Source organism: Drosophila grimshawi, unplaced genomic scaffold (genome assembly GCF_018153295.1).
Source record: "Drosophila grimshawi isolate 15287-2541.00 unplaced genomic scaffold, ASM1815329v1 contig_1367, whole genome shotgun sequence".
Classification (NCBI taxonomy): domain Eukaryota; kingdom Metazoa; phylum Arthropoda; class Insecta; order Diptera; family Drosophilidae; genus Drosophila; species Drosophila grimshawi.
In genome coordinates this window covers 6910883-6936595 of record NW_025062889.1, presented here as the reverse complement: position 1 = coordinate 6936595, position 25713 = coordinate 6910883, and the positions used below count along the sequence as shown (strand labels likewise).

General features: G+C 39.6%; 2 protein-coding genes across 11 annotated transcripts; one reads left to right on the top strand and one right to left on the bottom strand.

Moving 5' to 3' along the window:
* The first annotated feature begins 537 nt into the window (after nt 1-537).
* Nucleotides 538-23191, top strand: LOC6559922 (atypical protein kinase C). Of its 10 annotated transcripts, XM_032734280.2 has the most exons (11): nt 648-836; nt 1700-2077; nt 2143-2263; nt 16930-16980; nt 17045-17130; nt 17744-18700; nt 18771-18965; nt 20278-20393; nt 20515-20641; nt 20707-20983; nt 21043-23191. In XM_032734280.2, the coding sequence occupies exons 2-9, from the start codon at nt 1868-1870 to the stop codon at nt 20600-20602; spliced, it is 1824 nt and encodes a 607-aa protein (XP_032590171.1). In that variant the 5' UTR covers nt 648-836; nt 1700-1867; the 3' UTR covers nt 20603-20641; nt 20707-20983; nt 21043-23191. The 10 variants fall into 10 exon arrangements, with proteins under 10 accessions (XP_001985967.1, XP_032590170.1, XP_032590171.1 ...); XM_001985931.3 differs by having other exon boundaries at nt 538-836; nt 20707-23191; XM_032734279.2 differs by lacking the exons at nt 20278-20393; nt 21043-23191 and adding an exon at nt 19585-19706 and having other exon boundaries at nt 641-836; nt 20707-20927.
* Nucleotides 23181-25371, bottom strand: LOC6560326 (fas apoptotic inhibitory molecule 1). Its single transcript, XM_001985930.2, has 5 exons — nt 25236-25371; nt 24917-25073; nt 24716-24781; nt 23645-23947; nt 23181-23584 (listed from the first exon to the last, which is right to left on the bottom strand). The coding sequence occupies exons 2-5, from the start codon at nt 25052-25054 to the stop codon at nt 23393-23395; spliced, it is 699 nt and encodes a 232-aa protein (XP_001985966.1). The 5' UTR covers nt 25055-25073; nt 25236-25371; the 3' UTR covers nt 23181-23392.
* Between the last annotated feature and the right edge of the window lie 342 nt (nt 25372-25713).

Here is a 25713-nt window from a genome sequence, read left to right as displayed (position 1 = left end):
TGTTGCTTTTTTAATTGAGTTGGTTTTGTGTCTGGGCTCTGTTGCGGTTCATTGAAATGGATGTGTTAACTAATTGTTAATTATAAAGATTTTATTAATTTTGTGCCACATTAAAATTGATTTATGCGTTTCTTTTCTCGATCGCCAGCCAGAGTCGCGCGATAAACCGACGCGAACCACCCGCAAACTTTCAGCAAGAAAACAAAAACATAACTGAGTGTGGCTGCAGACTTGGAGTAGTGAAATGCCACGATACAACGCTGAACGATAGTTATCGATATTAAAATACTAGATTTTATACATCTTTTTTGATATTTTTTGTGCCAAGACTACGTACAGAAGTTTACTTAAAACTACTTTAATTGTATAATAATAACAATAGACTAAAGTTTCAGTACAAATTTGTCCTTACTAGCGAACTTTCTGAAGTAGTAAATTTTGCTCGAATCACCCTGTACGATGATGCATCGGTTTAGCTTATACCATCGATAAGTACTCAAATGGTTTTAGTGTCATCACTGTTTAGTAGCATAAATCAGCGCATTTTGTTAGCCGCATGCAGCCACACTTGTTGCATTTGTATAAAATGTTACAAATTCTTAAACAAATTTGATGGCCCAACAATAACAACTGAAAGTGTGTGCGTTCATATCGTCTGCTAAATTATGTGTGCCTTTTTACTTAACTAAAATTAAGGTTCTGTTCTCTGTGCCGTGATTCGTTTTGGAATATCCATTTCCACTGTGTGCGTGTGTGTGTGTGTCTGTGTGCTTATTGCTTGTGTTGCGTTGTGCGGCATTTTTGGTTAAACAAATTACCCTGACTAACTGCTAAGAGTAAGCATAATGAGGTGAAATTAAGTAAATAGACAGTTTATTGCCTTGTGCAAAAGCAAAAAATAAAGCCAAGTGATCAACTGCAAATAGAAATTGAAGAAAAAGCAGCCCCAGATTCAAAAATGCAAATGAGCATAAAAAAAAAGAAAAGATGAAGAAAAAAAATAAAAAAAATACAGGTTGTCTGTCGCTGCTACGCTTTGGCATTTATTGGCTTGGCTCTCGCTGCGCTGCTGTTGTTGTTGCCTGCCTTTTTGGTTGGTCAATGCACGGCATTAATTAAAGCAATAGAAATTATACTCGTTGTGTTTTCAGTTTGTTTGCGCAATAAGTAAACTTAATATTGTTCTTGTTGCTGCTGCTAAGCTTTGCGTTCTAATTATTTTTTTCTTACAGTGGGCGTCAATGCTGTTATGACGCATTGTATTGCAATGCTATTAATGTTAACAGCAACAGTCACAACAACAACAATTGACACCTGTGGCATGTGTCTGAGTTTGTTTATGTTGCTGGCGAACTTTAACCGGTGCCGGGGCTAAAAGTTCAAATTTTGACAGCTGCGTGGCGCATCATAAAATCAGATTTGAATTTAGAAAGCTCAAATAAGAGAGACAGTGAGCGAGAGACAGAAAGAGAGAGGGAGACAGACGCTTTTAATATGTTAAGCTTTTTTTGTGCGTGTGTTTTGATGCATCACTCCAGTGGTGGGAAGTGAGAGGCAGAATACACTGTTAACTTAACATACTGTTAAAACATAGTCTAACAGCGCTGTTAAGGCGAACAGTATGTTAAACTCAGGATACGATTGTGTTGATTTGATATTATTTCTATTAATTTATGACTTATGGTTTATTTACTTGCAGTTCGTTATAATTTCTGTGATTCCCTGTGCATGTTTCAATACATATATATCAAATTGTACAAAAAAAAAAACAAATCTATAAAGAATTCTCAACGAGAATAAGTCTGCAACTGCAACAGGCCACACGACTCTCAATCTTTGTTTTTTGTACGTTTTCGTTCCGTCCCAAATGCAGAAAATGCCGTCGCAAATCTTAAACGATGGCAGTGGCGCTGGCAGCATAAATAATGCTGCCTCATTGCTGGGCGCCTCACCCAATTGCATTACAGTGAAGACTGCCTATAATGGCCAAATCATAATCACAACAATCAACAAGAATATCACCTACGAAGAGCTCTGCTACGAGATACGCAACATTTGCCGCTTTCCCATCGATCAGGTGAGTAACCAAGAAAATGATATTCATAAATATTAAAGATAATATTTTTTGTATGTTTATTGCAGCCCTTCACCATCAAGTGGGTCGATGAGGAGAACGATCCGTGCACAATATCAACGAACATGGAACTGGATGAGGCCATCCGATTATACGAGTCCAATTATGACTCCCAGCTTGTCATACATGGTAAGTGAAAGACATTTCTTATCAATATTGTAAATATGGTTTATGGTGTTGTAAGTTGTAAGTGCTCTTTTTGTTTGATGATCATGCGCCAATGCGATAAGCTCTTTTGTGCCTCCATTCGAAAGACTTAAGAAATGAGTCACTTCTGGCTTATAAAAATATCTGTGTAATGCTTTAATAGATTTAAGATTTTCTCTGATCTCAAATCAAAGTTTAAAAACACAAATTTTTTGAGTTGAATTTCTCGTTTTCTAATCATTTAAACTCACAAGGGAATTGAGCTTACTTATTATTATTGAGGGGGTTTAGAGCTATTCTGAGAATCTTTGTCGGGTTGAGGTTGGTTAAATATATTCTTCTTTCTCATTATTTCAAAATCAGCAGTTTAGTTTAGCTTGGTGTTTATAGCCACCTAGCTTGTCTGAGACCTGCCTGTACCTGCCTCTACTCGGCTCAATTGCTGCATTCCCCAAGTTGTTACGGTGTTTTTCTATGCCACAAAACGGTTCTGTTGCGGTTAGAAATTGAGAAATGTTCTGGAAATTGAGAAGAGTTTTTCTTAGTTTCCTAGTTTCCTTTTCCATTTGTGCTCAACTACTCAAACTCAAGTCCTGTGGAAACACAATTTAAATAGTTTTGCCAAAATGTGTTTTCATTTCTAAAAGGTTTCTAATGATATGTAAGCATTGTATTGTAAACAAAAAACGAAAACCAGAAAAAATTGGCTTGATTAAGTAGTAAATTTATTTACGAGCTTGTTTTTCTAAGCACACATTCCTTTTAAATTGTGGTTTATGTGCTTAGCTGAAAGGGATACATTTTATGGCCTTAAAGGATTTCAAGAGCTCGCTGTGTGTGTGTGTGTGTGTGTTCGCTTAGATTCCAACACATTTGGGTGTTTGCTCGAATAGCAAAAACTATTTGAAAGTTTTTAATTTGCAACAAATTTCATTATCAAAGTTGCTGCCGCTCATTTGGCTGGAGCATTTGGGGCACAACATGAGGCAGCTGATGCTTTCCAGTTGTAACACAATTTAACCGCAATTTTGTGCACATTTCAGCCTGGTTAAACAATATGCTCGTTGCTTTATTAGCCCAATAAACCGTGCCGCCGAACTTCCGGCTTCCCATTCCCAATGTGTCTGATTCCTGATTCTGCTACTTTTCTAGCCTTATTTTGGCCCGCCCACGGGAAGGGCGGACGCAAATCCAAACAACGGCCTACCATGTTAATAACATAAAATATTAATTAACTTGTGCAGAGGCATATAACTGACACACACACACACACACACACAGTCTGCAGTGTAAGCGTTTCTGCCCCGTTGCGCCCATAAGTAGACTCTGGTTTTAATCTCTGTGTTGGCTGTTGTTAATTTTTTTATATTCGCCTCATATCTGCCGTTTTGACCCGATAGCTGCTTCGTTTATAATTCATTATAATTAAATTGTTTGCTGCCAGTGCCGGTTGGCAACAGCGGTTTAAAATTTAATTTTTGTGCGGCTTCTTCTTGCTGCTGCCTCAAAGTATGCTGCACAAGCACACACACACACACCTACACACACACACACACACACGTACCGGCTTAGTTAACTGTCTGTGCTTAATTATATGCTTGCCGCAAAAAGTTTTTTGGCTTTCGCCCCATTCGAAATATTTGCGCCTAATGACAAAAACAAAATGTTGCCACAACAACCATAAATTAAGTGTAAAACACGTAAAGCAACCAAAATGAGACAACACAACACAATTTGATGATGCGCTCTGCTCTCAAAATTAACATATTTAGTATATGATGTCTTTTTTCTTATTCTTTATCTTGTTGTTGCTTTTCTTTGCTTTTCCCATTCCCATTCCCATTCCATCTCTTTTGACAATTAGTGGAAAATGTATTGCAGTCTTTGGCCAAAAAAAGGAGAAGAAAAAAACAACAAGTTTTTTGTATGCATAGCTTTTTCTTCGTTGGGGCAGCCATTAACAAAGGCAAAAGCGCTAACAAGGAAAGCATAATAAAATTTATTTTCGGTGTAGAGTTTCATTCAACAGCAACAACAACAACAACAACAGCTGAGGCGACTTTAAACCAATCCCTCAGCTCTTTAGCTTGCCTTACGAGGAAAGTATTTATGATATTCCGCAGGGAGGATGAATATAGATTCATAAAAAACGTATTTTTCTTGTTTCGCAAGATTAGTCAACAAACTGCAAAAGCGAATTTCTAAAAATAAATTCCTTGATTTAAAAGACGATATCTGCTAACGTAAATAGAAAATTCAAATGGGGAGTTTAAATCAAAAACTTAACTAAAAACTGAACTCGAATAAATTTCAAGTTTGTCGGCTTCAATTTGTAGTTTCAAAGTTAAATCTAAAGTTTGAAAGAAATACTATTATCAATTGGGAGCTTTTAATTTAATCTTATAAAAGATAGATAGATAAAAGATAAATTTTAGCTGTTGTTTTTACACTTGCCACATTTGGAAAACAGAGAAACAAAATCTTTAACAAATATAAATTTCTATTATGATGCTATAATTTCTTCGGCATCTACATTTATTCAACATCGCAAGATGTCATTGTTTGTGCATCTATTGCACATTAATTTGTTGTATGTTTCATGTATCCTTGGTATCCTTGTGTGTTGATTTCTAATACATTGCTTGCATTCCATTGGGAGTTATCTCAGGGCTCGTTGCATTATGGTTTTTTAATTTCTTTTAGCAATCCCATCTGAGTTAAATCAGGTCTCGTTTCATTATCGTTTTTTTCTTTCTTTTTTGTTTGTGTTTGGAAAAGTGGCAGAAATTGGAATTCAGCGTGCAAGAACTGTTGCAAATGTAATTTGTGCCACCGCAAAACAATCAGCAAAGTTTGAGCTGCATTTGTATTTGTATTTGTAGAATACTGTTGGGAATTCTGTTATCTTTTAGACTAACCCCTGCATATTGCTATATACAAAACAAGTTTATACCCATGATTTGTTTGTGTTGCTGTTGTTGTTGTTGTTGTTATTGTTGTTGTTGCTTCAGTTTTTTAGCCACGTGTGAAAAAATGCGGCTTAAAATGTATTAAAAGCATTTTCTGTGCGGTTTTCTCTCTATCAACGTTCCCTGTGTCTGTGTGTCTGTGTGTGTTAACATTTTATGCCACACACAGATGTACAATGTACATGTGGATGCCACAAAACTCATACAAGCGCCTTAAAAGCATTACACGATGCGACTGTTGATGTTTTCGCTACCTTTGCATGTTTGTTTGTGTAGTTATTGTTATTGCCACAGTTGTTGCTGTTGTTTGTTGTTGCTGATGATGCTGCTACTGCTGCTGCTGCTGCTGCTGTTGTGTTGATTAGTAAATGGTGTATCTGGGTGTATGTGTGTGTGTGTGTGTGCGTATGGAGCAGGCAGCGTTTTTATAAGCTGTTGTTTTGGTTGCCTTGTGTTTTGTGTTCTACCTTCCGGTTTCATCTCCGGCTAACAATGAGTCGTCTGCCCCTTTGCCAACAAGCTCGCCCATTCTCTCTCTCTCTCTGTCTCTCTCGCTCTCGCTCTCTTTCTCTTTCGGTTTTTATCTCGATGCCTGTCGGTATAATTTATGCGCCTGCAATATGGCAACGCTGCCTACACACACACACACACACACAACAAAACTTTATCCAGGCGTACAAGCTTTGCAACACATAAGGTCGATACACAAGATGCCCTTACACCAAAGCGAGATAGACTCTGTGTGTGTGTGTGTGTGTGTGATGGTTGGGAGAGAGCGAGAGTAAAATTTCCCATTAGCCAACAAAAAAAACAGCTGAGCGCTGTCGGCTGCGACAGCATTGCCAGCTGCGGCGGTTGTTCACTCAACTGCTGGCAATGCTGCGCCGGCGTTTGGCTCTTGCTAGGCAAGGCGGGCAGGCGGCTGCCCAAAAGTTTCAAAGGAAATGAAATTGAGCGCAAGTGCAGGAGACGAACTTTAAAAGGCGTTTTGTCGCTGCTGTTGCTGTTGCTGTTGCCTGCTGCTTGCTGCCTGCTGCCTGCGTCACCTGACATTGAACAGCGGGCAGACGACGACGACGACACACACACACATACAAACAGTTATTTTAGTCTATATTCGCTCTCTCGTTGTGTGTGTGCAAAAAAATCCCTAGCAAAAGTTTTTGGACTGCGTCGGCATTCGCAGTCCTGTCGAAACACTCGCGCCGTGGCTGCTCGCCTGTCTGGAAGTGCCGTGCGGATCGAATCGAGAAAGCGAAACAAACCAAAAGAACAAAAGAAAAAAGGAAAAAAGAAAGCTTCGCTTTTTTCTTCTTGCTGTTGCTAACGTCGCGTCGTCGCGCACAGCACAAACATACAAAAGTCCACACACACACACATAGACAGACACACACACCAACACACACACACACCCACACACCCACTCAAAACCCGCACATATAAATTATATACATAATACAATTTATACACATGTATATACATATATATATAAATATATATAACTGAGTGAAATTAACTAAAACCTTAACGTTAAAAGTCAATAGCGCATTGCTTAAAGTGTTTGCATATTTATTTTGTAAACGGTTATTTCATTTCTCGTGTTGGTCGCCCCAATAATCTACAAATAAGACAAAAAAAAAAAACGAATAAAAGAAGCAAACAAGTAAAGAAAATGAACGGAAAAAAATCAATTGCCCCTGGGCAATATATTTTTTGACTGGCAACACGCATTTGAATTGGAGTTGTTCTGATTGCTGCTGCACCCCTCTCGATATATTTCACTGCGTGCAACGGGGCGTATGAAAAAGAGCTATCATAAATATATGTATATATATGACAGATATATATATTCATTCGTATATTTCTAGTGTGCTTTCGGCATTTAAATTACTTAAGCCGCTTAGGTTTGGGTTGGCTGCCTGCCTGCAAAGGCAAAAATGAACCCTAAGTCGATGATAATAATGTTGATGCTCGGAGTAGCTAAATATTCGAGGCGCTACCAATTGAGGCAGCTTGCAAATGTTATTGCCAGCTTTTGGGCACACTATTTTTTCTATGTTTTACATTAAATTGCATATTTTACGGTTTGATTGTTAAGCTTTTTACAGCTGAATTTGCGAACTTTGCCAGGCAATGCAAATGTTGCCGAGCCGCTTTAATGCTGCACTTTAGGTGTTGCGTGCTGCAATTACAAATGTTGTACTATTTAAGCACTTTAAATAAAAGTTAAAGTTATTAACATGTATTTCAGTGCCATTGCATAAAGTCCGCTTGTAAATTGTATTTGGTTTTTCTATTTTTTCCTATTTTTTACCAAGTGAAATCGGTTGCTGGAATCGTTCCACCGAATGTTGCCTCTGCCCACGAGGCGAGTGTCATGTTTTACATTTGTCACTTAATCAATTTGTTGTTGGTTACATTTGCGACTCGAATGCGCCGTGTGCTGCATGATTGTTAACGTGACATCTCGTTTACTCAGTTACCACCCCACCGCCTCCCACTGCACCCCTTGCAACCGCCCACCGAAAATCGAATTATTGATTTGCATTTGCTTCGCTGATTCGCTGATTTTCGGCTGCTGTGTGTTGCGCCCCAGACAGACACAAATGCAAACACACAAACACGCAAACAGGCGGCACAAAAAAAGCAGCAAATACACACACATGTGTCTGTCTGCCTGTGTGTGTGTGTGTGTGTGTGTGTGTGAGTGTGTTTGTTGAATCCCCACCCTAAACTTGACCCCAGCAAGCATTTGCACTTCATCAAGCGTCGTCGTCATTCGACTGTCGACCGTCGCCTGCCTGCATTACAAAGTGTCTAGGCCAAAATAAAATAAAGAGAAAGATGCCCAAATACTGTGGTACTTGACCAGGCTAACAACACACAAAGCCAACACACACACACACGCTTATCATGTGTGTGTGTATGTGTGTCAGTGTGTTGCCAAGACGCTGCAGGGCAAATAATTTTGCTCTCGCTCATCTTTCGTCCTTTCTGCTTCAGATTTTTGTCTCTCCTGTGAAAATCAAAAGCCCAAAATCGACAAATTTTGTTTGTTGGCCAAGCTGTCGCCCTTAACTTGTTGTTGTTGTTGTTGTTGCTAGCAAATCAACACATTTACATTTCGGGTGGGGATTGAGGGTGGTGATGTTTAACTCAGCCCTGGCACATTATGATTGCTTGGCATATATATTTTAATGATGCCATTGGGCTTAATGAAATTATTGTTAGCTCGAACAGCCAGGCAAGCCTACCCCTTTCCTCTCACCCCATCTTGCCCCACTCATTGGGTTAGTTAAGTATGCACATGACGTACATTTTGGCTCGTTTTGCATGCATGGCCAGAGCTATAGAATTGTGCCCGTTGTCCTGCTTCTGCTTCTGCTGCTGCTTCTGCTCCTGCTCCTGCTCCTGATTCTGCTTCTTTTGCCAAATTGTTTTTTGTTGTTTCTTATTCTTACTCAGCGTTCCGCGTGTGGCATGTTGAAACTTTATAGTGTAAAGTGCTGCCGTTGAATATATATTGGACGCAGGTGGCAGGTTTCGCCAAAAACAGCAGGCACACAGCAACATTTTATGGTTCTTGGCCGTCTGACGTCATTCGCAGGCAAATTTTTGTTGGTCAAAAGGAGGCAGAGGCAGAGCATCCACCACCATAACTGGCTTTAAGATGGCCGCTCGTTGTTTTATTTATCGTTATTATCGCTGGCAACTTGAGTGGGTTTTTGGCCGGGGCGTGTCCTGATAAACATCCAACAACGCTTGACTGCGCCCGGTTTTCTCTGCTGTTCTGCTGTGATGTAAGACCCATTGTTTGCAGACACTTAAGCCTTGTTCAAGTAGTTCCTTTATTTTTTTGTTTTTTGGGTGGTTTGAGTGATCATTGAACACTGCACAGAGTTTGACAAGAGAGCATATAATGCATTAATTATCATATTATATGTATTAAGTGGACTTAGCCATTGATTGCGATTGAAAGCGCGTGTCAGAAATGATTCAGCAATTTATGACAGCATTGCATTGCATATATAAATATATTTCTGATTGATTAGCTCATTCACAGTATTGTTGAATGATTTGTTGGCACTTCATTCGTTCGATAATTACTCAAACATAATTTCACATTCATTTCAGTTCGCCAACGGTGCGTATGAGTAACGTAATATAATTATGAGTATGCACTTTAAAGCTAGATTGTAGTAGGGCTGCTCCGTACTTATTTATAATGTGGAATATGGAATACACAATTTGAAATGATTCGCATACCATTGCTAAACGAATTTAGACAACTCAACTAACAAAGTTAGTAAAGTTCAATCTACAGTTGAATGACGAATTTGATTGACTAAATATTAAACTGCATAAGTCAGATACAAATTTAAAGTGCTACTTTAATCTGATTATTTGCCAGTTAAGGGAATATCATTAAATATATGAAAAATTCGTTAAACATAGTTAAAATAGAAATTGCAGTATCTATAGAACTATATCTATATCTGTAAAAGATTAGTGTCATTTAATAGACTGGCAAAAGATGCTCCACATTAATTATATTCACATTTCGAGTTTATCGCAACGTCAAAGCAAGCAGCAGCAGCAACAGCATCAGCTCTGGGGTTAGCCACTGATTGATTTACCACACACTGTTGTCACTTTGAGGGGGTTAACTGGGTTACAGTTGGGGCAAGGGTTGATGTGGTACAACTAACCAACTTGTCAGCTCATTCGGTGTGCCATGCAAAACCAGCCACCGCCACCTCCATCCCCACAGAGCAGTTTGCAATTGGGTGCCCAACCGCACTTGGTCCCCAGTCGGAGGGAATGAGGAAGGGAGGAAGGGAGGGAGGGGTCCGCAAACCAATATTCATGCTCCAATTGCAGTCGCCAAACAAAGCCCTGGCAAGTATGTTTATATTTAGCAAACCATGTTACCCCGAAACAGATACACAAGGGGGGGTGGGGGGGGGGGGCTGGGTGAGGGGTTGGGTAGGGTGAGGCGTTCCCAAATGATTTGCCGGACAGGCTGCTGCATCAGCACAAAAGTAAGGATCGACTAGTGGGCGATTGCTTGTCACGACAGCAACAAACCACTTGCCTCAAGTGGATGCTGCTAATGCTGCTGCTGCTGCTGTTGCTGCTGTTGATGCTGCTTCTTCCACTTCTCTGGTCGTCTCGTTAATCATGCGAATTATGTATGAAAGTAGAGTACTTAATTTCAATTGTCTCAACAACCCAACAAGACCAACGACAACAACAACAGCAACAATGTGCCCCAACGTCAAGCAGTTTCGATGTGACCTACCAATACACTTGAAGAAATTTTCTATTTACACTTGAGTGCAATTGTGGAGGGGAAGATTGCATACACAACACCAACACACACACACACACACACACATACACACACACATACACACATTCTCTGACGCCCTGGGAGTAAAATTTCCCTTGCGCAAGCTCACTCTCTCTCTCTCTCTCTCTTTCGTCAATGGTTGCTCTCTCTCATTATTGGTCTTTCTCTCTCTAGCTGCTGGGTGCTTTTGCACGCCTTTGACAATTTGCAGCAACTTGTGCGCTCGTTTGACTTGGGTTCAATTGTTTGTGATTGTCGCAACACTGACGCTGTGTGTGTGTGTGTGTGTGTGTCTGCGCTTGAACAGAGTTGTCAGCTGTTTTACTTGCATTGCGCCGCTTTCGTCGTCTTCACCCCACCTCCACACAGTCTGTCTTGCTCTTTCCATCATGCTGTGCTGGCCCATTATTACACAATTTATCTATATATATATATATATATATTTTTTTTTTTATTTTAGGTGTGGTTTCTGCGGCGACAGCGTCTGCATGACGCCCACACCCAGCCACGCCCCAAAAGTGCACATTGCGCCTGCTGCAGTTTTTAATCAATCATTTGAAACTATACAGTTTGCACGCCAGGGGGCGTTGCTGTCGCTTGGCTTTGAAAACTTTTGCATTGCATAGTTTTTGGCGGCCCGCGGCGCTGTCGCCTGCTCTCTCCCATTCTCCCATTCCCCCATTCCCACCCAAAATAACAGTAAATGCAGTAAACTGCGATTGCAGCTGCTGCTGCCTGGGCCTTGTCCCGGTTTCTATTCTCTTCTTTCTGATTTTTTTTCCTTCCCCACTTCTCATTGCTGTTTTTTTTTGTTATGTGCTGCACAGTGGGATAAGTGTGAGCGGATAACATGTGCGAATATTTATGTACATAAAATATGCGGTTTTTATTGGTGATGGGATTTGTAGAATTGATGATTTTTTAAGTATTTGTTTTTTTGTCTTTGTGCGAAGTCAGCTTCGATTCGTATCTCTTCTCTTGGGAATGGGGTTTATCTTTTAGCAGCTCATTTGATTTATCGCCTTTAGCCCAAATTACAAATTGGATTTTGAACTTTTTGGTAAAACAAGTTCAACCACTTTTGTGTTACTGTGCGGCTTGGTCTAAAGTTTCCCATTCTCTTTGTGGTTAGCTGTGCTGCACTCTTTTCGGTTCGCTTGTTGACATTGCCAGTTCATGCAAATTGGCGGCAATTAATAGCAACCAGCAGCAGCCGCAGCAGCAGCAGCAGCAGTTGCAGCACCAAAAGTCAAGTGCAAAACAAACCGAACTGAAATATTCAACGCGCAGCAAACAAAGCTAAAAAAAAAACAAAAAAAAAAGCAAAACTAAAAACAAGGAGCAGAAGAAGAAGCAGCAGGAGCAGTAGCAGCAGCACACAGGAATTATGGCTTGGGGCTATTGGTCCGCCACAACAGTGGATCGCGGACGTTCGCCGCGCCGCTTGACGCAGTGCACCCCGCTGCCTGTTAATTTAGTACAGCAGGAGGAGGAGGAGGAGCAGCCACCGCCATGTTTGCCCCAACAACAGCAACAGCATCAGCAACAACAGCAGCAACAACAACAGTCACAGCAATCGCAGACCTGCCCCAGCACACCATCTGCCAATCAGCAGGGAGGTGGCAATGGGGGCGGCGGTGGAACACTCTGCTACAGTCCGACATGTCGTTCCCGGTGCTCGAGTCCGTGTCCTGGTTCGCCGTGCGGCTCGATAACGCCGCCGCCCCCGCCATTGATGACATCCTCGCAACAGCATCTGCATCAGCACTCGAACAAGAATTGCCCGGCGGCACAGCAGCTGCTCACGCATCTGGATTACGCGGCCCGCAGACAGTCGCTTGATCAGCTGGACAGTCCGCAGGTACTGAACACGGTACTACATAGATCAGGGCAGTCCGAGCTGTGCACGATTCGAACCGACCAAATGCCGCCCAAAATGAGACACATTCGAATGCTAATTGCAATTAACTTTCAAAGCATCCCTTTTCAAAAACGGAAAGCTTTTTCGGTTTCCCTAATTGGAGTCCGCTTTAAAAATGGAAGCTCACTTAATAAATGACAAAAAGAAGTTAGTTGAATTTTGATGTATCGGAATAATTATCAGCGCGTATAGAAATATAGACAGTGATAGATTGATAGATATTGAATTTAATTTGTATTATTTTGCATCTACAGCAGACAGTTTAAAAAGTAAACTAGATTAATTTTTTACAACTAAAATTGCTGGCAAAGACTAAACATAAATGAAATCAACAATGATTATTTGTAATACACACTTTAGCATTATTTTTTCAATATAGTTTAACACACTTTTTAAAAGAGAGTATTGTCAAAAAAATTAGTTATACTTCTATATAGATATTTTCGAATTAAGAAAGATACAACGTGAAAGCTTTTAGCATTTGCTCATTTTTAGTTGGGTAGCCTGTCAGGTGCAACTTGAAAGCTCTCAGGATTTGTTTATTTGCAGTTTGATCCGAAATACATTCAGGGACAAGCCGTCAAAAATCAATTCACTTTTGTAATTCGAATATGTAATTTATTACTTATATATATTTATATATATATATGTAGAATGTGTGCTCAAGGCAACGAATGTTGTAAATCATGCACAGCTCTCACAGGAATTGACCTTTTCTGACTGACATTTTGCTTGCTTCCCTCGTCTCGTCCTCCTCTCTGTGTGTGTGTGTGTGTGTGGCAGTCGAAGTACTTTGATATTCAGGCCAATCAGCTATCGGACATCATGTGCCGCGGCGCGGTTGTCAGCTCGATACAGTCGGCGAACAATACGCTGACCCGTGGCGTCTCCCTGCACAGTCGCAGCGGCAGCGCACATGGCAGCCATCATAGTCACAGTCATCATGGCAGCGCACACGGCTCCCTCGGCTGTCTGCAGGGCAACGTGGGAGTTGGCGTCGGCGTTGGCGTTGGCACTGGCAGCACTGGCAGCATTGGCATGATGTCCGCCAGTCATATAGATACCGGGGACTACGATGTGCCTCATCCGCATCCGTATACGCATCATTATATGCAGACAACGGCATCGGTGACGCCGCCGCATGCCACATTGAGCAGGCCCGGTTCGGCTGGTGCCGTTTGCACCGGTCACGATTCGGGCTCCGATTCGAGTCAGGGCTGTGGTGGCTCCATAATGGGCGGCATGCTGGTAATGGGTCATGCCGGACATATGGGCAGCCTGGGACATCATAGCACGGGCAGCGGTTCGCTGGGTCGCTGCTCCAGTCGCTGTCACAACAATACCACAACCACAGATGACTCGGGCGGTGGCAGCAGTGGCGGTGGTGGTGGCGCCAACACTGCCACTATTGCCCTTGGAGGTGGTCCGGGCATGCTCATGGACTATCATCATGGCCATCACAGTGGCAGCGCTGGCAGCGGCCTCAATGGCTGCGGCGGCGGTGGCGGAGTTGGAGGAGGAGGAGGAGGCGGCAGTATTGCCGGTGGCAGTATTGGGGGACGCAGCAGTGTCCTGGGCACCATTCACAATGGCCACGGTCATCATCATCAGCAATATCATCACGAGTGCATCCACTACGAACGTCTGCCCATACCCGTGCCCATACCCACGGTGCCCATGGGCGTAACGCAACAACAACAGCAGCAACAACAACAACAGCAGCAGCAGCAACATCATATGTCCTCCCAACATCAGCTGCAGTCGGAGGAGGAGATCGAACCAGCCTATGCAACAGGTAATTTGTAAGGATCAGACAAGAAATACATTTCCTGGATTTTTAATTGATTTATGTTTGACTCTGAATTGATTTGTAAAAACTTTGCTCAGAGAATTATGTATTCATTTATTTTAATAGTAAAAATAGTCAGAAACATACATGTATATATTACATACATATATATATATATATTAGACAAGTAAGAGCCATACTTAATTAAGTAATAAATTCGTTTTGATTATGTCAATATCAATATCACAATTATTATATATTTCTTACTTATTTTATTGTTTACTTATTTTATTTATATGCCTATCTATTTCAAATACCGTCCAGGATTCGTCCTTGGGTAAAGTTTCACAGCCTTCAACTAGTCTGCTACATTTCGAAGCACGATTTATGTTTGGAATTCATAAATTTATTTTCTTAAACAGTCTCACTTCTGCTTCTAGTTATAAAACTGAAGTTAATATTTGTTAAATTTTATATATTTAATGTTTAATTTAATAAATATGTATATTGTTGCTGCTCTTTGAAGACCAATTGCCATCCCTGATCATCGCCACGAACTGCGTGCGTTATTTGCTGCGCTCTCACTTGCTCCCAATTAGACTTCAGCTGGTCGTTCAATTCTTGTGACAATTCAATAGCCTCTTGAGGCTGTTATTTCATTTTTTGCTTTTCTTTTCTATTTTTTATTTGTTTGCTGTTTCTTGCTTGTGTTCTTTTGTTGTGCTTTTGTGATTTCGGTTCTTTTGCTCAGCTTTTGTATTCGCCTCAGTTCGCATCTGAAAGCCGCGCGGTGACGACGAGTCGCGCGTGCCAAATAAACTTATATACACACTTATATATCATATATATATAGCAAATAATATTATTTATACATAATTTGTGGACTTGGTGCTTTGACTTTTGTGTATTTCTAATTGAAAAAAAAACACTTGTGGCGCCGCTTTTTGCGGCTGTTGTCTGCTTGTCTGACCTGAACGCTGAACTTCACCAAACCAACCAAAATGATCATCTGGAGCGGTTTCTGTGAGGCGGCACAAATTTACAGCACCCAAACGGCCAGTTTTATGAGTGGCGGTGTCTCGTGTTAGTATGAATCTGGTGGATACCAACCAGCAACCACCAACCACAACCACTTAAAGTGTCCAATAGCTGTCAGTTTTGAAAGCAATACAAGATCACTTGCTGAGGCATGCATATATATATATTTATATGAGTCAATAGCTGTCATTTAAATATAAAGCACTCGTTTTATTTTAATAGCATAGAATTTGTGTTATGCGCTGATAGGAAATGCGTAAGCCTGTCGCATGGAATCCACACAAGTGCCACACTTCATTAGAATTTGGCTCTCCATGTGTTTGCTGATTACAAAGAGATTTCACACGCCTTCCACTTGCATTCCACTTGCGGGGGTTTTTGCTTCAATTTTTTTTTTTGTTTCGTTATCTGTAGCTGAGTAACCCTAACCCTCCGCACGACCTTCACACTTGTTGGCCGTTGGCCAGTTGGCTAAGTCATTGACTAAGCCGACTGCTTAACGACCCTTTCTTTCTCAAATTAACAGTTAAGCCACTTATTTATTTCCCAATATTTCTATCTGGTCTATAAAATCTAGCTCGTTATCTCATTCACCAGGGCTATGAGTAGCTCTCCGCTGTACACTAAGAAAAACAACAACATCAACATCAACAACACAAACCAAACAAATTTTGTCATCCATATCGCATAGTGCTGATAAGAGCTCCTAACTACTAAAACGCTCACCGATAACGCTCAAAAAAAAAGATATGTGTGTTTGAAACACAAGTGAATATTAGAAATAAGGGATTTCTAGGTCAACGCTGTGTGTTGTGACAACTTTTGTGGCCTTGTAGCGCAGTCCGATCACATTATTGAACCCTGTTTTGTAGGAATTGTGGGAACAGCAAACAGCAAACAGCAGTTTCAATCACTAATTGAATACGAGTGATAACTAAAGCATTGCAAAAGAAATACTTCTCGAGTTGCGAACAATTGAGCTCAATTGAGATGAACGGAACCACAACTGAGCCACAATCGTTTCGTCTCTTTGGTGTGCTCCACCAGGAAAAACTTAATTAACTGTGGCCAATTACTTCTGGAAAAACTTCTCAAAGAGAGCGCCGAGTTCTCCCTCTCTCCCTCACTCTCACTCTCACTGTGACCCTCTCTATCAGTGTGTTACTCACTTGCACTGTATTTTGTATATGGTGCGTAGTGTGACGATTCAGAGATAAGAAGTCAGTCGACTCGAGTGTTTTGTCTGTTTCAGTCATGCAGTTGGCTCTGACATGCTAACAAGCCACATCAGACTCAGACACAACACAACCATCGACACAACCACGGCAAATGTGGCTGGGCAAAAATCCGTTTATAAGTACTTTTATATATATATATATATATCAAATATATACAACCCAAATATAAATTTTGTGGGGCATATTGTGTTTGGCCATTAAATTGATAAGGCCAGGCCCAATATCATGGGTAAACCCACTGGCCGTAAGCATGAAACTCAATTAAATCTGATATATATTTTGTATTTGACTTAATTATATCTTATGACATTTTTTCTATGCTTCATTTGTATATTTGCAGTATTTCCCAATGTTCCTCAAGCGCCGGGCTTGTCCTGCGATGGCGAAGATCGTAAGTGTTTCTCTTTCATTTGTTTTCCCATTTTGTTAATCAAAATCATACATTTTCCTTGCAGGCAGCATTTACAGAAGAGGCGCTCGCCGCTGGCGCAAATTGTATCGCGTCAATGGACACATTTTCCAGGCCAAGCGTTTCAATCGCGTAAGTAGCAACACATGTGTATCTGTGTGCAACACATGATATCTAAATAGAGAAGCCATCCATTCATTGCACACTGTCATGGGGTCAACGGAACCAGAACTAGAAAGCCAAAAGTTACAAACGAAATTGTTATGTTAATTCAGTAAAGTTCAAGTGAAGGAAATGGGCTAAGTTCGCTTTGTATGCTATTCAAAAAGTCATAGAATATTCATTAGACAAGCACTTCAAAGTTAAGATATTAATTCAGTTAAGTTAAACTCGAATCAAACTCAGTTGACTCAACTTACATTTAATTTTAAATGCTATTCGAACAATGATTTTCTGATCAATTTAAAGTCATATAACATCATTAGATAGAATTAGACTTAAAAACTGACGCACCTTAATCTAATTAAAGCGTTCCTTAATCCAATTAAGATATTCTTGCAAATAATACAAATTATAATATATATTTTGTAAATATTTCACTTGTAAATATCTGTTTGATAGACTCTTTAAACTTCTCTTCTATTTATACAATTATCGCTATTAATAATCATAAATATCATATTTCATCCACTGAAGTTTGAAATTTGTATACATTTCTCTCATATTTTACTATTCCCTATTTCAGCGTGCCTTTTGTGCGTATTGCCAGGATCGAATCTGGGGCCTAGGTCGACAGGGTTTCAAGTGTATCCAGTGCAAGCTGTTGGTGCACAAAAAGTGTCATAAGCTCGTGCAGAAACACTGCACCGATCAGCCCGAGCCGTTGGTCAAGGAACGGGCCGAGGAGTCGAATGATCCAATGCCGGTGCCATTGCCACCGCTGCCGTATGAAACTGTTGGCGGCGGTGCCGATTCGTATGAGCCGCACGAGCATGCGCACATTGTGGTGCCGCCACCGCAAGAGGATTCACTGGAGCCGGCCACCCAGCGTCAGTATTCGCTGAATGACTTTGAGCTGATACGCGTCATTGGGCGTGGCAGCTATGCCAAGGTGCTGATGGTGGAGCTGCGACGTACGCGTCGCATCTATGCGATGAAGGTGATCAAGAAGGCGCTGGTCACCGATGACGAGGACATCGACTGGGTGCAGACCGAGAAGCATGTCTTTGAGACGGCCTCGAATCATCCATTCCTCGTCGGGCTGCACTCTTGCTTCCAGACGCCCTCGCGCCTCTTCTTTGTCATTGAGTTTGTGCGCGGCGGCGATTTGATGTATCACATGCAGCGACAACGTCGCCTGCCCGAGGAGCATGCCCGCTTCTATGCCGCCGAGATTAGTCTGGCATTGAATTTTCTGCACGAGAAGGGCATCATCTATCGTGATCTAAAGCTGGACAATGTGCTATTGGATCATGAGGGCCACATCAAGCTCACCGATTATGGCATGTGCAAGGAGGGCATTCGTCCCGGCGACACAACATCCACATTTTGCGGCACACCCAACTATATTGCGCCCGAGATATTGCGTGGCGAGGATTATGGCTTCTCGGTGGACTGGTGGGCACTGGGTGTACTCCTTTACGAAATGCTTGCGGGTCGCAGTCCCTTTGACATTGCGGGCGCTTCCGAAAATCCCGATCAGGTCAGCTCCAAATACACGATTTTCACGAGTTAATTTTGAAATTCATTGAAATGCATTTGTACAATTGCAGAATACTGAGGATTATCTGTTCCAAGTGATTCTGGAGAAGACCATACGCATACCGCGGTCGTTGAGCGTTAAGGCTGCCTCCGTTTTGAAAGGTTTCCTCAACAAGAATCCCGCTGATCGTTTGGGTTGCCATCGCGAATCTGCCTTCATGGACATTGTCAATCATCCGTTCTTCAAGGTCATCGACTGGGAGATGGTAAGTCCGAGGCCAGCTCATCGACAACTGCATTCGTGTGTTCTGTGTTCGTGATTGTGTCCATGTTGATAATAATGATGATGATATTTGTGCTTCAATCTTTATAATACAGCTTAAATAGGCTCATAGCTCTTTGTATTGCTAGTCCACATAAATAATTGGCAGCTTGTGTGGGTTTAAGTTGTAGTTTAGGTTTAAAATAATAAATGAGTACATTTTTTAAGTCTGAAGACAGATACTCTTTGTATCCCATAATTGGTGTTTGTAGTATTCCTGAAGCAGAACTCTCTTTGCCTTCTATAATTGGTTTTGGCAGTGTCTGTCTGTCTTATAAAGTTCCTGAATATTTGATTAATTGTAAAAGGGTCCAAAAGCTGTCCCGTTTCAAGTGGAGACTAGGTTATTTTGTAAAGCGACACAGAATCAAAGATATTTCGAACAATTTGATATGTTTGCACATGTGAAATAAGAGTAAAGCAGTTTTAAAATAATTTTTATATATTTTTCATTTAAAAGAAAGGTTTGCAATCGATATCAATCTTATTTATTTGCTGGCGTTTTATAAATATTGCGCCAATTTCTTTACCTTAATAATAAATATAATTTTGTGTATAAAAAGATTGCACAAAAGGAGGTACAACCGCCTTATATACCAACCCTTGATCCTGGCGATCCATATATGACAACAAACTTTGACGTTCAATTTACCAGAGAACCGGCTGAATTGACGCCAGACGATCCGTAAGTTTTGGGTCAACAAACAACCAACAAAAAATAAAAATAAAAAGTAAAAACACACACAAAGAAAAGAATATGCCTTCCAGTTATTTTGTTCTTAATGTATACCGACGCATGAGACAATCCCAAAAAAAAAAGAAACCCCTAAATAAAATAAGAACTTCTGCATTCTGCGCTCAGACTAACAGCAGGTAATGTTTGCTATCAGACCACATTGTAAACCCGCCCGCTGCCCCCATCTCTATTACCCAAATACAAAAACAAAAACACCCCCAACCCCTCGCTCTCTATCTACTTATCATCATTATCATTATCACGTACACACAAAAAAAAAAAAAAAGAAAAGACAAGGAAACTCACAGGGACATGCATTTTTAATGTGTCCTGAGCCCAATGAAATTTGCTTTTACGTTTTGCCTAAATTGGCTGGCAGTATCTTTTTAGCTATAACCATTTTATTTTTACTATCTTTGCATATAAACATATCTATAAATCTCCTGCACACATCGACTATCCACAATTACAATCAAACACACACACTCCTGCTGCACACGCCAATTTCAACCTCATGCAGCTCGAACGCAAACAGGTTTCGCCTCCATTCAAGCCACGTTTAGACTCAGATCGCGATCTGGCCAATTTCCCGATCGAGTTTACCGGCGAACCGGTGCAGCTGACACCAGATGATGAGTAAGTTTTTTTCTATTATTTGGTTTGTTCATCTCTTTCTCTCTCCCTCCCTCTCTTGATTCGATATTACAGGTTTATTTATTGAATTGGCTAAACTAATATATTATTGTCTCATCCATAGCCATGTCATTGACAACATCGATCAGTCGGAATTCGAGGGCTTTGAGTATGTAAACCCATTGCTCATGTCATTGGAGGATTGCGTCTGACACCACGAGACGTGTGATTTGCATCCTTATAATATGCGTGTAAGTTTCGAGAGAGATTCACTTAGCAATTGCTCGATTTAATTCAACTAATTACCAATTTGCAGCTCTATGGCGAGGACTCCAGTGATTACGATTCCGTGGCTGACGATTTAAGTCTACTGCATTTGAACAGCGCAGGTGGTGCAGCCAATACCAATAATAATATAAGCCAGCAGCAACATTATCGCCAACAGCAGCAACAGTCGCAACTGACACAGCAGCAATATCATCCATACCAACAGCAGCAACAGCAACAACAACAACAGCAGCAGCAGCCGCAACTGCAACAGCATCTGCAGCAGCAGCAACAGCAGCATCAGCAGCAGCAGCAACATCATAATGGTAACAATAACAATCATAATAATCACATGCAAGCAAATAATAATAAAAGTCTACTGCAGCACATGTTTTGCCTTCCATTGAACTAATTAAAATAACGAATTAGATAAAGAACAGCAACAAGAGCAACAGCTAAACAGACAGCAACAACAACTAGCAAATGCAACAAATAAACAATTTAAATACTAACATTACTTATTAAACAAATAATTATAATCTTCTATATACAACTGTCTTAAAGTAAAAACTGAGAAAATAAGAACTACTTTCATACCAAAAAAAAAAAACAAACAAAAAAAGCAACAAAAAAACAAAAACTGTCACAAATTGCGAGTATTACACTAAACTACAAACGATTACTTTACTACTTATGCACCTAGGCAATTAGACAAACTCTTTGCATGCAACAACAACAGCAACCAAAACAACAACGGCAACAACAGAAGAAGAAAATTTCAATATTTAATGCAAGACTTTTCAGCAAGACACTTAAAAAGTATGCGAGGCAGCAAACAATTTTTAAGCTAATAAATCTACAATACACATCTAAAAAACAAATATATATATATATATAATTTTTAAATATTTAAAAGCAAGACATTTAATTTTACTACAAAAACAAAATAGAAACACAACAAAAATAAAATAAAAAAGAAAATCAATCTAATATATTTAAGCGCGTAAATAAATAAATAATGTAAAATGTATGTGTGTTAGTGTTAGTGAGCAGAATGGTTTTTAAGTGCAACAGCAACAAACTGATAAAATGTGTGTGTAAGCAGAAAATGCGTTAAAGTATAGACATAATTGAACTGGCAAAATTATCAAAAATAACAACAACAAAAAAACAAAATGAAATCATTATCAAAATTTGATGATACGAACAAAAGTTGAATCACTATAAAATATATATATTTATATAAGCAATTAATAATTTATTGTATTTTCTGTATTATTGAATTTACACACAAAATCGTAAAAGCATCCGTCTACTGGCAATATCTCTTTGTTTTTTGTTAAAGTATTAGAAAAACTTTGCGTTTTCAACAAAACAAACACATTCCACTTTGTACTTACTATACGAAATTGTTGTTAAATTATTGTAAAATACGTATAAGTATGAGATTCCCAGCAAGCAATAAAAAACAAAAGAAAAACAAAAACTATTATTATTATAATCACTGTCCCTTTTTATTGCTAGTTGTAAACGAAATCAAAATTGAATTATTTTCCAAACACACGCATTTTGTGTGTTCCCTAGAAAATTGTTCCAATTCTTTGCACTGTGTGAGTTTTTAACAAAATACAAAAATATACAAATATTTAAATAAAATTGTAAATTATGGTTTTTATAACCCTTAAAACAAGTAGAGATATTTAAACAAACAAATGAAACAGAATTCAATTAGTATTAATACCAAAATATCATTGTGTTGCTTTAACTTAAATGAGAATTTACCTAAATTGTGTTGAAAATTAACTACAAATTTTTTAAATCAATCGTATATGATAAACAAAACAAAATAAGGTTAATTGTTAATGTATTCAAAGTGGCAACACAACATTAAGCAATTTAAAATTATTAAACACTCAAAAAGGAAAACAAAAAAATACACACAACAACAAAATACCAACAACAACAAAATGTTTTGATTAAACAAAAATAATAGCAAACAATCAATTAAAGCGTAACATAGTAAATAATTTATATACTTACATAACTAAGTACATACCTATTAAAAACAAGATGACGAACACACTGAACAAATTTAGAATGCACATTTTTAATTGTAAAAAAAAAAAACAAAACAAAAAACGTAGCAACAGCAATGAAATAATGAAAAATGAGTTTTTAAGTTAATCGAATTTTGATAAAGTTCACCAGTTAAACGAAAATTGTAGGCAGAAATATAATTTATATAAATATACATATTAAATTTTCTACTTTTTAGACAACTATATTTATAATAGTATTTTGTGTGAAAATTAAGATTACTTTCTTTGTTTACTTTACGAGTAATTGTTGTATGTTTTGTCCAACTGCTGTTTTTGATCAATTTGATTTGTATTTGTACAATTTTTTTACATACTAAACGCACTTTGAGTACTTTAAATGCTAGCAAAATGTCAAACGAAATTGAGAGCGCAAACAATTTGCGTTACAATTATGCATCTAAACAAACGAATAAACTATTGTGTAAGTAATACATTTTTGTTATTTTTGTCGTGTTTGGGAATTGGGAAACTCCACTTCTCATCGATAATACCCTGTACGTGGTTGTATTACTTGATTGAATCGGGATTTGTGTCTCGGGTATATACTAAATTTTTTGGATTGTAATCCGTTTTATTAAGAATCTAAAACTAACGAAAATGTAACAAATACAAGGTGTGTTTGTGATGATCCCCTTTTCAGTTAGTTTGCAGTATGGAGACGGGTTCCTGCATGATTTGCTGTATCTTTGCTTCCGGCACCGGCGTTCCATTAACGAGCAGGGTGTGAACAATGCCATCGTGCTTGTTGCCGCTGGAGCGTGCCTGTAATACAAATTGAGTGTCCTGCAGGACAAAACTAGTATCCGTGCCGCCGTTCACGAAAACTGCCTACAAAATGGTAATGGCATGATTGATTGGCAGCCTTGGTTTATATCCGCTCCAGCTTACCGTCTCCTCGCGCAGTTCATCGTTCACGAACAAGCTGAGCGTGTCCAGCTTGAGCATAATGCGATATTCCTGTGAGGCATCCATCGCTGCCCCCGCCTGCCCCGTGCCACTGGTGCACAGCCAAAGCCTATATTGACGCGTCAATTCCTCCGTGTACTGAGCATGCGGCTTGCCATCAATATACAGCGAATACTCGTACTTGAAACCGGGTGCGGGATCAACGCGTATAATGCAGCGAGACTGATCGATCTCAAAGGTATCCTCGCCGACTAACTTGAACATCCAGTCACGTCGCAGCACCTCCTGCGAAAAATGGTAAGTGCTGCAGATCTTAAAGGATTCATATAAACCATAGAAATAAATCTTGATGAGCCTGGGAAGGAGATCGCTCTTGTCCCAGAAATTATATAGATTGTTGATCAGCATCAATTGAAAAGTCAATTTTAGCTTGATCAGTTTCTTTTTTAAGTTGAAAGATTAGTTCGACAAATGAGTTCTTGTTTTGGGAAACTTACACAATTTTTCCATCTTATTAAAAAATTTTAGAATAATTCGTTTATAGTTAATTATCGTTGAAGAAGGCACAGAAGTTAATCAAGACATATTTGATATTTTAAGTATTCTTTTTATTTTATTTTATTTTATGTGGCCTAAAAACAGTTTTAAAAAAGTGTTAACAAATAAATATTTAAAATGCTAATAAGCAAAAATAAAATAAAGGACTTCAAATTAAAATTCTGTAATTAAATTAAAATTTAAAGTAAAAACTGTATAAATATATATAAACAAATATAGGCGTAAATAAGCTTAAAACGGTCCAAAATGTATTGCAAGGTTTGAGGAAACCCTGAAAAAAACGCAGTCAGACCCAAAATTATGAAAAGTTAGTAGAAAAAAAGTATATAAAAAACTGAAACTTGAATTTGTGTTCCAATTGTAGAGTATTTGCACGTGGAGCACTCGACTAGACTCTGAATATGTTAATTGTATTCGTATTTGTTTTTGGTGGCAGTGCTACTAATTGCGTTGTTTATGGGGAGGCAAGCCAGGTAAAGTGCATTCACCACTTACCCGACCATTGACCCAAATCATGCGGCGTCCACTTGTGGTGCCGTGCTCCAGTTCGATGCGGTACATCTGAAGTTGGAGTTAAGTCGAAAAGTTAATTAAATGTTAATCAATTTTGTTGACGTTCAAATGGAATGAGTTGAGTTTAGATTTGGATTTGGATTTGATTTGATGTTGATATTGATATTGATTTGGGTATATAACCTTGCCGTTGATGGGGGCACACCATTGAGCAACGATGTTGTCTTTGTTGTAGCGCTGAGCCTCGGGCACATGATCCTGACTCATGATGGGCACCGTCGACAGGTTCTCCATGCGCAACGATGGCGACAGAAACGACATAGTCCACGTTGGACACACACTGAAAATCGATTTCAAATTAATATAATACTTTAATAATTGCATACGAAATGCATGCATGCAAATTTGATTACACAATGCTGAAGTGTGTTACAAACAAAATAATTACAACAAATTACACATTAAAGTTATTGTACATATTATTTAATTTGCTTATTAACACCTTTAGGTTCGCTGCCCAATTAGCTGGTCTGTGTTTTCTAGCTTGCCAGCTAGCTAGCTAGCTGGATGTGTGTTGCCAGCGCTTAAAGCGGAAATGCGACGGAAAACGCGACCCGTTAACATTCAGCGTCAATGGCACACTAAACAACACACAATAATGGCTGAGAAAGAACTCAACTGAAATTTCTATAGCAGTAGTAGTTGTTCTTGTTGTTGTTGTTGTTGTTGTAGTTGGTTGACGGGTTTGTTGGCTCGCTGCCTGCTGCCTCTGGCCCTTATCGGCTTCTGCTGCTGCTGCTGCCGCTGCTGCTACTGCTGCCGCTGCTGCTTCTGGTCGAGTTGCGTTCGTCTATGGGTCCTTTCTGTTGTGGCTAGAAAAAAGTGCAGAGCCAGAGCCAGAGCCAAAGCCAAAGCCGAAGGCAAAGCACAGCGCTGAGCGCCGCATGGCGCTAAAACAGAGTCGATTTGTTTCACTTCAA

Excerpts from the sequence above, each read along its gene's own strand:
- LOC6560326 (XM_001985930.2), bottom strand. The coding sequence starts at position 25,054 with ATGTCGTTTCTGTCGCCATCGTTGCGCATGGAGAACCTGTCGACGGTG. Across the intron at positions 24,782-24,916 it reads GTGCCCCCATCAACGGCAAG|ATGTACCGCATCGAACTGGA; the intron begins GTTATATACCCA and ends CTCCAACTTCAG. Across the intron at positions 23,948-24,715 it reads TGATTTGGGTCAATGGTCGG|GAGGTGCTGCGACGTGACTG; the intron begins GTAAGTGGTGAA and ends CATTTTTCGCAG.
- LOC6559922 (XM_032734275.2), top strand. The coding sequence starts at position 11,991 with ATGGCTTGGGGCTATTGGTCCGCCACAACAGTGGATCGCGGACGTTCG. Across the intron at positions 12,477-13,307 it reads GTCCGCAGGTACTGAACACG|TCGAAGTACTTTGATATTCA; the intron begins GTACTACATAGA and ends TGTGTGTGGCAG. Across the intron at positions 19,707-20,514 it reads GAATTGACGCCAGACGATCC|CCATGTCATTGACAACATCG; the intron begins GTAAGTTTTGGG and ends TCTCATCCATAG.